We start from the raw sequence: 13,471 nt of genomic DNA on the forward strand, positions 1-13,471 counted from the left end.
GAAGTTTCTACTGACCTATCTTCAGATGCACTGATTCCTCCCTGTTTTATGTTGAGCCTAGTGGTGAGCCCATGGAAGCCATTCCTCATTTCTATGACAGTGATTTTGATTTCTAGCATTTCCTTTCTTTTTTTAAAAATAAATTTATTTATTCATTTAATTTTTGGCTGCATTTGGTGTTCGCTGCTACACGCAGGTTTTCTCTAGTTGCTGGAAGCGGGGCCTACTCTTTGTTGCGGTGCACAGGCTTCTCATTGTGGTGGCTTCTCTTGTTGTGGAGCACGGGCTCTAGGCATGCGGGCTTCAGTAGTTGTGGCTCGCGGGCTCTAGAGCGCAGGCTCAGTAGTTGTGGTGCATGTGCTTAGTTGCTCCGTGGCATGTGGGATCTTCCCGGACCAGGGCTCAAACCCGTGTCCCCTGCATTGACAGGTGGATTCTTAACCACTGAACCACCAGGGAAGCCCTCCTTTGATTCTTAAAGTTTCCATTTCTCTAATTACATTATCCTTCCATTTTTACATGGTTTTTTTCCATTAAAACTTTTAACATATTAATCAGTTATTTATTTATTTATAAATTTATTTATTTATTTTTTGCTGCATTGGGTTTTCATCGCTGTGCGCGGGCTTTCTCTAGTTGTGGCAAGGGGGGGCTACTCTTCGTTGCCGTGCGTGGGCTTCTCACTGTGGTGGCTTCTCTTGTTGCAGAGCACAGGCTCTAGGCATGTGCAGGCTTCAGTAGTTGTAGCACATGGGCTCAGTAGTTGTGGCTCGTAGGCTCTAGAGAGCAGGCTCAGTAGTTGCTCTGAGGCATGTGGGATCTTCCCAGACCAGGGCTTGAACCCGTGTCCCCTGCATTGGCAGGCGGATTCTTAACCACTGCACCACCAGGGAAGCCCTTGTCTCTTTCTTAACTCTGGGTTTCTCTCCTCCTCAGAGTCTGTCTCGCAGCTTTTGGCTGTAATCCACTATTATACTGGAGCCCTGGTGGTGTGGTGGTAAAGTGGGGGGCAAGGGCACATTCTGTAGTTTCCAGATTAAGTCCCAGTGTTTCGTTGGCCTGTGACCGTCACAGGTGTTTCCCAGGGGTATAGCTTTACCCCCTGTGCCCCTTCCTCCCTTCTTTGGCTGCAGCATTTCCCTGAAGTCTTGACCCCTGTTGACTATGTTTTATTTTTCCTTTAGGTGAGATAGGAAGGCTAGAGGGGCTGGTGTGGTAAGAATGCCCTTCCCCCATCAGGGATAAGGCTCTGGAAGTCTTATCCTGGAGAGTAAGCCTTTGTAATAAAGAAGGTTCTGGTATTTCACACTGATTATTCATCTCCTCTCCCTGCCAGAGACATAGGGGATCTTTCTTGATCTTCACCGTGGGAATCTTGTGGGGTTCCTGGAGATAAAGCCCAGGTACATGTGGGGCCCCTCTAAGACTAGTCTCCAGGAGTTACTCTTGTGCTAGAGCACACTCAACCCCCAGCAATTCAGTGTCAGTATTACCGTATGTGTGTTCCTTACCAGTTTATGGCTCTAGCAGTTCCTGCTCCAGGTAAACAGGTTTTGACTGAGTCTGGCTAGATAAGCCTCTCTCCAGATTTGGGGGTGGTGATTTGCTCTGCAACATCAATTCACTGATGGGTGGGTCTAAGAAAAGTCACTGATTTTCAGTTTGTCCAGCTTTTCCTTGTTGTAAGGACAAGGGTGCCAACTTTCAAGTTATTTACACGTTGGGGCTGAAACTCAAGTCCGATTTATTTTATTTGGAATGGCCTTTCCCCTCCCTCCACTTGAACTCCTGTGTCTCTTCCATCCTCACATTTGCCGTGTCTCCTGTCTGTACTGTGTGAGTCTTTTCATGACAGTGTCCTAACAAGACTGAGTTTCTTGAGAAAAGGGCCTTTGTTAACCTCTGGTCTATGTTAACACTGTGCTCATATAAAACGCTTAGTGTTGCTGTTTGATTTTACTGGGTCACTTCCATTTACGGCACTCATTCTAACAGTAAAAAGCATCTGTGGTGAGGCGTTGACCCAGCATCCTCTAAACTTCCTTTTGTGCTTTTAAGTGACTTTTCCCGGTCTCAAGGTCCTATTTTCTTAGCAGAGTTGGAATAAGGCAAACTTGATTTACTGTAAATCAAGATTTACAAAAGTAATTTCTCAAGATCTGATAAGTCCTGACTTTTTCTCAATTTCCTGATTTCTTTTTGTAATGACTTAAGTAGCCAGGTTAAGATCAAATCTAACCAAATACCAGGAAATCAAAGGGCCTTCTAGCTAAGTGCCCAAACTTGGCTGTTTCAGAGTTACCTGGGAAGCTTAAAAAAAAAAAAAAAATACTGGACTCAGTCTTAGACAGTAATTGTGGTGCACAGCTAAGTTTAGGAAAATAAGATACTTCTGATCAGCTAGCTCTCCATGCCCCAAAGTGCTTTTTATACCCACACTTAAAATCAAACAAAACAAAATCAATTCATTCATTCACTCATGCTCAGCCTAAAGGACATTGGAAACGTTACTGGAAATTCACCCTTTCGTTCTATCAATAAATTTACTGAGCATTAAGGGCTAGGTAGGTGCCAAGTCACAGGCCTGGTCCACAAGAAGGAAGTGAACCAAGGTATGGCTTTTAGAGGCAGACATCCTTCCAGTCTAAATCCAGAGCCATCACATCCTGGGTAACCTTGGGCATATTACTTAAGCTTGCAGAGCTTCAGTCTTCTCATCTGTAAAGGATAATATTATTTACTTCATAGGGAAGTTCTGTGACAGAGATCACAAAGGAACTATCAAGGAAAACATACTCCATCCTCCTAAAACAGTTTCTAACTTGTTTCCCAGTCCAAACACTTTCATACTGTAATAATCACAGCTAGCACTCACGGAGCAGTTAACCTATAAACCAGGCAGTGTGCTAAGCTACCTGTTCATCCATACCTCAAACAAATTTTATCTGTAAAGGCTTAGAGGCCAACAGCCTCCTCCTTTCATTGGCTATATTCACCCAAAACAGGCAAAGCAAGCTGAAGCAACAGGAGTGGCCCTTAACAAGAGGGCTGAGTTAAAAAGATGCAGGATATAATAAAAAGGAGATGCTCCCTCATGTCCAGCCCAGAGGTCATCATGACTACTGAGGGTCATGACGGCAGAACCACTGAGCAGGAAACCAAATACCAGATAAACCTATCCAGGAACTGCCATGGGCTTAGTGGTACCATTTGCTGCTGCTACTGCCCCATCTGTGATTCCCACTGCCATTGGATAGCTATCATTAATTCTTTACATGTCTCAGGCACTGCTGTTCTGTGGATTTTACATTTGGTCCTCAACAACTATAAATTACTAAAGGCACCACTGCTGTTGACCCTTTACGTCTTACAGGAGTTGGGACAAGGTGATAACTTACTGAGAGGACCCGGAGCCTGAGACTCTTGCTGCGTAACTCACTGCCAATTTAACTTCTATTCTTTTAGGAAGACTTTTAAGGGCTTCTGGAACTTCCTCCTATATCATTAGAGTTAACAGCGCCTGCATTTTTACTTCACAGGGTTAAAGTTGTCGTTTTAATACAGACCATGGTTTCAGTTCTCTAAGAGACAACACTGAGGAGTACCTCCTACATTAGGTAAAAACATGTTACCTAGAATAAACCACCTTTCATCTAACTTGAAACCTTCAAGTTTCTAAAAGCAGGCCTGCCCTTAGGAAATTGTAAAGACTAAAAGTAAGCAGGCCAGTACAACCCATCCTAAGCCACACTATTCCCTTGTCTATAAATGATCAAAAGCAAAAGAATTCCACAGTGAGTAGAAACCTTGGCACCGTTGACATTTTTCTGTTGTGGGAGATGGTCCCGAGTACAGTGTAGGCAGTTTAGCAGCATCTTTAACCTTCTGCCCACTAGATTCCAGTAGCATCCCCCAGTTGTGATAACCAAAAATGTCTTGCGAGGGGCTTCCCTGCTGGCGCAGTGGTTAAGAATCCACCTGCCAATGCAGGGGACACGGGTTCGAGCCCTGGTCCGGGAAGATCCCACATGCCGCGGAGCAACTGAGCCCGCGTGCCACTACTGAGCCCATGTGCCACAACTACTGAAGCCCGTGCGCCTAGAGCCCATGCTCCACAACAAGAGGAGACACTGCAGTGAGAAGCCTGCGCACCGCAACGAAGAGTAGCCCCCGTTCACCACAACTAGAGAAACCCTGCGTGCAGCAACAGAGACCCAACACAGTCAAAAGTAAAAAAAAAAAAAAAAAAGTCTTGCGACATTGCCAGATGTTCCCCAGGAGGCAAAATCATGTATGCTTTAGAGGAATTATTGAGTTTAGCAGAACTACCATTACTCTGTTCTGCATACCAAAAACTGACAACCTTTGATTTGACTGCTCTAGCTCACTGAAACACAATTCACAGTTGTTTAGCTCTGTACTTTTATGGAACTGTGGCATATTTAAGCAACAAAAGATATTACAGAGCAGCTCTGACTTCTTCCTATGATATCCATCTGCTTGGGGGACATCGTAGTTTGGTCAAGGCCTAAGCTGATTTCCTCTCAAACGGACTGACCTGTCTCTACATGAGACACTTCTGGAGTGCAAGGGCAAACTTTCCTTACCTTGGAGTTTAACTCTAGGTCACAACGGGTCCCCAAACCACCAGATGTTGTGCAGATTCAAATCGGAGACCACATTCTGGCTGTAAAGGTCTGGCCGCAACACAAGTTAGGCAGCAAGGAGTCATGCATTTGCTGGTTTCTTATCAATAATACAAGTCAGCTAGAACACTGCCCTTCTCCCTTGGTTAAAGAGAAGAAAGCGTGCCACTATCCTAAACCAAACTAAAGAGAAAGCATGAACCTGCTGACTAAGAAAACGGTTATTACACCCTTGCTAAGTTTGTTTAAACAAGTCACTCAGATGAGCTAGGGAAAAAATTCTTCTGAAAAATAGGGGGCATGCTATTGACTTATCTTAAAAGGCCTTTTGAAAAGAATGACTTGAGATTATAGAGCATTTTCCAAATACAAAAAGTGCTTCATAACAACTCAGTAAGCTTTAAGGAATGCTTTTCCTAGTACATCACTTTTTTTGTTGTGTAAAAGAAAATAGCCCCATTCAAAGGGTAGTAGCATATTTGATATCACCACTGCTTAAAGAGGAATGGAGTTACAGGAATGAGAAGTATATAATTAGTAAATAATCCCTCTCAACAAGTGAGTTAAGTAGGAAAGTCTTCTGAAGGGAGAAAAGAAAAGCCAGAAGCAACACAATCAGTGCATATCAGAAATGCATTTTTATTTTTATTTGAAAACAACTTAAATTTTTAGACAAATGATTTTAGTATATAAATTTGATTTTGTTTTTATACAGAATATAAAGATTTCCCTCACTGATCTTCCATGTGAAGGGGATTACAAGCCTAAGCCTGAAGGGAGATACTTTCTGCACACAAGTGTGTATCTTACGTGTCGGGTACTGGAAACCAATGTGTAGTGCTTCCACACATAAATTAGGTCAAGTGACACCACATATTAAAAAGGGGATAAGAGAAAAATTCTATTAATCAGATTCAAGAAGCAAACATGACACAAAAACTGCAGGTAAGACCAAATGAGTAACTTTAGTTAGGACACTGCAAGTTATACTAGAGTAACAGGTTTGTGAAGCTAGAGTGTGTACCACACATTAAAACAGCAAGAAAGAACTATTTATACAGAAAGGCTGGAATGAGGGATTTTTTTCACGAAAGCAAATTAACTTCTTGTAAACTGCCAAAACAAAACAGAACAAAACTGAGCATTATGAGTGTTAGTATACTGAAGGCATATTATACCAGTTTTTGTGCAGCATGCTAAAGTTAGTTAGAACTTCTTCACTGGTGCATATGAATCATTAATAGTCATGGAAAGTTTTTCTTGCTTCTTGCCAAATTTCAGGCATGTCTTATTTTAGATGGAGTATAGCTTTTATCTATAATTTCATCCTGTAAAAACATATGAAGACAACGTTCATTCTGTGCCAGAGGATGACCAGCGACCCTAGGAATAAAAGATACAACTTCAGTCCAGTATTTTATAACAGTGGTGGAGGGGGACCACACATACACATGTTGAGGTTAGGAAGCACAAACGACTGAGTAATAGCAAGTGTTATCCTGGACTGCCCAGAAAGCTATCGTCTATCAACCAACAGTATAGTTTCTTTCCTTCAGTTCATAAGGGTAATTTAGAAAACATTCAATCACTAGTTTTGCACTGCCTCTGGCGTATGTACCCAATTAACTTCTTTACATATTAGTTGGTATATTCGTAAGAAACCTAAATGAACTTTAATGTTAAAAGTGAAACAATGTCATTGATTCTAAGAATCCATTTTAAAGAAGGAAAAGATATAGGATTATAGTTAGAAATACACTGAAGTTCAATAAAAGCCCCAAAATACTAAGAAATAGGCACAAATGTTCAGGTTTTTTTGTTTTTGTTTTTTGCTTGCTTTTAAACGTTTCCATCAGACTAAACACAAGATCAGACCGGGCAACCAGACTTTATTTCAGAATTTAAAAACATGCAAGCTAGCACTGCCTTCTCCAAAAGGAAAGTATGTTCATAAGAAGACAATGAAGGTTGTGTGCTCTCAGATAACTAGAAGTTAAGGGCTTTGTATAACTTTCCCTCTGTTTACCACTCACAGATCTTCAAATTACTAGATAAAAATTAAAGTATTGCTAATAAATAAGCTCACACAACTGTATTCTCTAGGAGTTGACATTATTTGGTCAAACTTAAGGGCAAATGCACAATTATAGTGAGCCCTTCCCAGGCATAACTCTTCCAAAAAAAAAAAAAAAAGAGGCTATATTTCAAATAGGAATAAAATTAAAAGCTAGAGTTTGAGTTTATTAAGGTTCTAAAGTAAAAGATAAATGATACAGTCTCCTTACATTTTCAAAAGAATATATTTTGCCACAAAAATTTTAAATGTGCACCTTTACACAAGACATGCTGATGATACTTCCATCTGCAATCAAACAAAATGATTGCAAGTGTATTGAAGTTTTACTGTTCATGCTAGAACATACCTTAAATCAGAAAGAATCATAAGTAAAACTATTTTTTAAATGCTGTAATTTTAAATGTAATTTGCATAAATTAACCAAGAAAAACAAATATAAAACTTAGGTCAACACAAAGATACTCGTATTACTCACTCAAGTGTGTTAATATTTATCACGGTATTCAACTTGTTATATATTTTCACTTTGTTTAAATAATACAAAAAGTTAGGAAATGACCAAAAAGAAAAAGCACCAGTTTAGTCTGATATCTAAATTAATAAACAGCAGTCACCTAAAGACATCTCAGAACACTATTCACTCTTAGACCCTGAGAACAGAAAGCACTTACTTGTTTATAAACTGCTCCAGCCCTTGCTTCCTTTCTTCAATAAAATTGTCATCAAATATTCCATCATCTCCTCTAAAAGGAAGCTGACGCAAAAATGCTTTCCCAGGGAGTGGGGGAACTACAACCTAAAACAAGATAAGGAAAGAAATTTCTTGAACATGCTGGCTGAGTTGGGAAAATTTATAGAGCATAACACGAAGACAAAGTATATCTTCACTATGAGAACCATCCCATTGTTAAACTAGTTTAAATATACAGTAAAAGGGAATCAATAAAAATACACTGAAAAATGATTCAGTGTTTTGGAGGCAAGATAACCAAAATGCCAGAATAGTCCATCAGACCAAAGCTCCTCAATGGCAGGGCCCACAGCTTAATTTTCATTTTTCCTGGACTTATCAAAGCACAAGTATACAAAGTGAATAATCAATACTGAAATAAAGGCTACCATGCCCCTCAGACAGTTTAGATGTCACTTGGGGAAGACAATGCTTTATTACAATGGTAACTGAAGAGATCAAACTCAACTCTCAATTAAATGAAGAAGTAAAATACTAACATTGTTCTTTCTGGCATGGGCAGCTAAGAATTCTTTGGTAAATTTCTTCCACCTCCTACCATCTGCATATAATCTTTCCTACCTGTGTTTGAGGTGATGACAAAATAATCAACTCTACTTGTTGCCACTCTTCCATTTCCTAGGCTAAGAAGCACGTCAACTTTCTCCCAAACCCATTATCCTATCTTTCCCCAAAGACCTGTCATTTCTTCCTTCCCACACTAGAGGAACATCCCAAATTTTCCCTGTCAAAGCCTAACTTTCCTCTAGGGACAATTTATGACTGATCTCCCTCTTCTGGGAATTATGTGGAGCTCAAATATTTGTTTGAATTAAATAGCACCTAGCTATTTATTTCACAGGTTAGTTGGGTTCTCTATCTCAGGATTTCTCAACCATGGCACTATTAACATTTTGAACTAGATAATGTACAGGGGGGAGGGGTTTCTTGTACACCATAGAATACCTATTCAACAGCATCCCAGGCCTCTACCCACTAGACGCCGCCAGTAGGCACCCCACAGTTGTGACAATAACAGTGGTCTCCAGACACTGTCAAATGTCTCCTGGGTAACAAAACTGCCCCTGGTGGAGAACCACCAATCTACCCTATTAATGCTTTCAAATCAAGGACCCTTGTCTCAGGCTTTTTATGGTTATTTTAAGAAAAGCTGGGCATACAACAGAAGCTCAAATGTCTGTTAAATGACTAACCACTTAGGTGAATCCTTATGTTAAAACAGAGAAAAGATGTGGGCAAACAAGTCAAACAAGGAGAAATATAAATAGTAAACACCAGTAATAAAATTATACATATTCTAAGAGGTAAAACCTAAAACCCTTGATGCAGAGTTTCTATCCTAAAACGATAATTCAACAAGGTAAAAAAGGGAAAGATCATACAACTTCTTACAGATCAGCAAAAAACAAAGAGCAAAAAAACACAAAACCAATGCCCAACATAAACTTTGTAATTCCTTCCTAGATCTACTCTCCCCAGATACCCAATGATTAAGACATCTAAAGATTTGTCTTCATAAGTTTGCTTTAACATTCTTAAATCTCTCTCCTATATTAGCATTTGTCAAGTTGAAGAGTTAAAACCTGCAGGGAACTTACAATTAAAAAACAGGGATCGGGGGCTTCCCCGGTGGCGCAGTGGTTGAGAGTCTGCCTGCCGTTGCAGGGGACACGGGTTCGAGCCCCGATCCGGGAAGATCCCACATGCCGCGGAGCGGCTGGGCCCGTGAGCCATGGCCGCTGAGCCTGCGCGTCCGGAGCCTGTGCTTCACAACAGGAGAGGCCACAACAGTGAGAGGCCCGTGTACCGCAAAAAAAAAACAAAAACAGGGATCGGGCTTCCCTGGTGGCGCAGTGGTTGAGAGTCCGCCTGCCGATGCAGGGGACGTGGGTTCATGCCCCGGTCCGGGAAGATCCCACATGCCGCGGAGCGGCTGGGCCCGTGAGTCATGGTCGCTGAGCCTGCGTGTCTGGAGCCTGTGCTCCGCAACGGGAGAGGCCACAACAGTGAGAGGCCCGCATACCACAAAAAACAAAACAAAACAAAAAAAACAGGGATCATGACCACTAGCTGAGCTCCAGAAGAATAGTTTATATGATGGGCAGGGAAAAACATTTGTATTTATAAAGCTATTATAAAAAAAAAGGAATATAGAACCAGTGTGTTAAAGAAATGACCACCATTAATTCAGGGTAGAATTTAGCATGAAATTTAAGATTAAAGATTACTATGTATTATCATCCACAGAGATACGTTCTTACTAATACTCAAAATACTCATTAAAATGGATGGTAAGGTTGTAGGCAACAGGATTAATCACCTACAAAAATTATGAGTGGTTTGTCCAGCTAAGATCCCAAAGATCTTCAACATCAAATTATTTTTCCTTAAGCAGCCTGAAAAGATCTACTTAGAATTCTTACACCAATTTAAAAGTAATGTGTCTGATGATATGTGTGTGTATGTGGGGCAAGAAGTGGACAGAAGGATATCTGGTCAGCATAATATAGTGAAAGCACACTGAAATAAAAAAAGCTAAAAGACTGAACCATAATGACCAGTAAATACAATAAATGTCATCTACTTTCTAGTCTAGTACAACAGATCTTAATTAAAAGTACTAATATATAAATAAAACAATTTGATTAATTGTTCTTAGCAATACTAATGTAAGTACAACTTTCACACAGCTTAAATGCCCAAAATAATTATCTGGTCTAATGTTAAAAGTGAAGTACTGTGCGTCAAAGGACAACGTCAAGTGAAAACAATCCACAGAATGGGAGACGATTTTTGCAAACTGTAAATCTGATAAGGGACTTGTAAGAGGTTTTTTGTTTTTTTAGTATATTCTATATATAACTAATAATAAAAGAAACTCAATTAAATGGGCAAAGGATCTGAAAAAAAATTTCTCCACAGAAGATATGTAAATGGCTGATAAGTACATGAAAAGATGATCAACATTATTAGCCATCAGGAAAATGAAAACCACGAGATACCACCTCACACACGCTAAGAAAGCTATAATAAAGAAATCAGATAATATTAAATGTTGGTGAGGATGTGGAAAAATGTGGAACCTTTATACATTGTTGGTGGAAATGTAAAAATGGTATAGCTGTTCTGGAAAAAATAGTCTGGGAGTTCCTCAAAAGGTTAAACAGAGTTATCATATGGCTGTAAATCCATTCTTAGGTATATACCCAAGAGATACAAACACATTATGTCCATACAAAAACCTGTACATGAATGTTCACAGCAGCATTATTATTTTTTTAAAATATATATATATATATATATATATATATATTTATTTATTTATTTATTTATTTAATTTATTTATTTGACTGCGTGGGTCTTAGTTGTGGCATGCGGGACCTAGTTCCCTGACCAGGGATTGAATCCGGGCCCCCTGCATTGGGAGCATAGTCTTAACCACTGGACCACCAGGGAAGTCCCACAGCAGCATTATTCTCAATAGTCAAAAAGCAGGAATGACTCAAATGTCTGCCAATGATAAATGGATAAATAAAATGTGGTTTATCCATACAAAAGAATATTTGGGGGAAATAAAAAGAAATGAAGTAGTGATTAACAATACAATAGGATGAACCCAGAAAACACGCTCAGTGAAAGAAGCCAGTTAAAGAAACCAGACACAAACGACTACATATTTTATGCTTCTATTTATATGAAATGCCCAGAACAGGCAAATCCATGGAGAAAGAAGATTAGTGGTTGTTTAGGGCTGGGTGAGGAGAAATTGGTAGTGATTACTAACGGGTATGGGGTTTCTCTTACGGAGTTATTACAATGTTCTAAAACTGACTATAGTAATGGTTGCACAACTTTGTGAATATAATAAGAACCACTGAATTGTACACTTTAAATTGGTGAATTGTATGGCATGTGAATTCTTTCAATAAAGCTGTCATAAAAAAAAGTGATGTATACATTCATGAAATGCGTATTAAACACTCCAGTGTGCCAGGTGCTATGTTAAGCAAAGCCAAAAGCCTATCAAGACACTTCTTCCCATAATCAGACAGAAAAAGACAAATACTGTATGATCTCACTTATATGTGCAATCTAAAAGAGCTGAACTCACAGAAACAGAGAGTAGTAGATGGGTTGAGGGGTGGGGGAAATGGGGAGACATTGGTCAAATGGTACAACCTTTCAGTTAAAAGATGAGTAGGTTCTGGAATCTAATGTATAGCATGGTAACTATAGTTAACAGGATTGTATTGTACTCTTAAAAGTTGCTACGAGAAACAGATATTGAATGTTACTACCACTAACAACAAAACAAAACAAACAAAAACCCCTATGTGAAGTGACAGATGTATTAACTAATTTTATTATGGTAATCATTTCACAATATATACATAAATCATTGTGTTATATAACTTAATGTTATTTGTCAATTCTATCTCAATAAAGGTGGGGTAAAAAAAGACACTTCTCCCTATGGTCATAAAAAATTTCTTTGTTACCCAAAACTTTCCTTACTTGTTTTGTACATTTAGATCTTCAAACCATCTGTAATTTATATACAGTGAGTTATAAATCTTTATTCCCAATTAGCCGAATGTTTCAACCCCATTTACTGAATATAAATTCCTTTCTGCACAAACTGACGATGTTATTTTTGTTATGAACTAAATTTCCAGTAAACACATGGTCAGCTTCTAAATTCTCTGACATTCTGCTAATCTATTTGTCCATACCTAAAGCAATACTACATTGTTTTAATTACTATAGTCTTAACATATGCTCTGATGTCTGCAGGTGCTAAATTATTGGTAAAAATAACTTTTGGCCATTCTTGAGCTTTCTCTGATTCTAAAGCTCTATATAAATCTGCAGGTTTATAAAGAACTCCATTAAGATTTGTATTAGAATTTTACAAATTTATAAATAAGTTAGGAGATACTGCCTTATTTCTGTCAGGTCTACTGCTAAAATGCCACCTCTAAGAGAGGCCTTCCCTTGACTATCCTATATGACAGTAGCTCTCCTGGAACTCCCTATTTCCCTTAGTTTAATTTTGTTTTTTAGAGCATATTACCATCTGACATATTATATATCTTACCATCTTTTTCTGGTCTCCCTTCACCACTACCCCAACTTACCCAATAAAGTGCCATAAAAGTAGGGACCTTTCATTTGTTCAGTTCTATCTGCAACTGACAGAACACACAGAATGAGCTCTCAAATGTTTATAGAGTAAATGAATCTTCAAAAGTGAATATTCCGAACCAGGAATGTAATATTTCTGTTTATTAAGGTCTTCTTTTGATCTTTCAATGATATTCTTTTGAGTAAAACTGTTTTTCCATTTTTGATGGAATGCTATGATTTGTATATGTTGCTCTTGTATCCAGCCACATTTTTCTGGTTAAGGACGTTTTCCTTCCTTTTCTACCTCAGTACGCTTCAGAAGCGAGAACGAGTTAGCCTTAACCTACTTCAGGGCTCCTACCATACCCACTTCTTATCCTACTACACTCTAGTCACAAGATAACTTTTCTTTATTCTGAGTGTACTTTTCATGACTCCATGCCATATATGTCATTCTGATATAGGGCTGAAATAAGAGACATTAGAATGAGACCTTGTTCTCTCTATTTTGCAGCCAAAGCCACCAAATTTCTTCTAAGAGAAGACAATTATTACCAGGATATATGACAGTGTTATAAAACTGCAGGTAGCAACCCAACAGTAGATCATGGCCATCATTTAAAAAGTTAATCTGAGGAATATCAGTACCTGTCACACAGAGTAAGGTAAGTACTGGTTTATGAAACTTCTGTTATATGTAAATGTGTGATGATAAAAAAAAAAGTATGGAGTCAGTAAAAAAAAAAAAATTGGAAATACACTGATATAGGAGATGTACTGAATAAGAGAAACTTAGCAAGGGGAGGAGAGGAAGGTGGGACAGGAAGATCACGGAAAGGAAGGAAGCAATAGCAAGAAAGTTCTAAGAAG

At 39.0% G+C, this 13,471-nt stretch overlaps 1 protein-coding gene across 1 annotated transcript in view; it reads right to left on the reverse strand.

The window, feature by feature from the left end:
* Positions 1–5,265: 5,265 nt before the first annotated feature.
* Positions 5,266–13,471, reverse strand: part of SNX3 (sorting nexin 3) — a 44,907-nt gene continuing 36,701 nt past the window's right edge. The window contains exons 3-4 of the mRNA XM_079716533.1: positions 7,395–7,519; positions 5,266–6,029 (exon numbers count right to left, since the gene is read on the reverse strand). Coding sequence (XP_079572659.1) covers positions 5,924–6,029; positions 7,395–7,519 — 231 coding nt within the window. The 3' untranslated portion in view covers positions 5,266–5,923. The remainder of the gene's footprint in view (positions 6,030–7,394; positions 7,520–13,471) is intronic.

The sequence above is a fragment of the Hyperoodon ampullatus genome (genome assembly GCF_949752795.1).
Source record: "Hyperoodon ampullatus genome assembly, chromosome: 12".
Taxonomy (NCBI): domain Eukaryota; kingdom Metazoa; phylum Chordata; class Mammalia; order Artiodactyla; family Ziphiidae; genus Hyperoodon; species Hyperoodon ampullatus.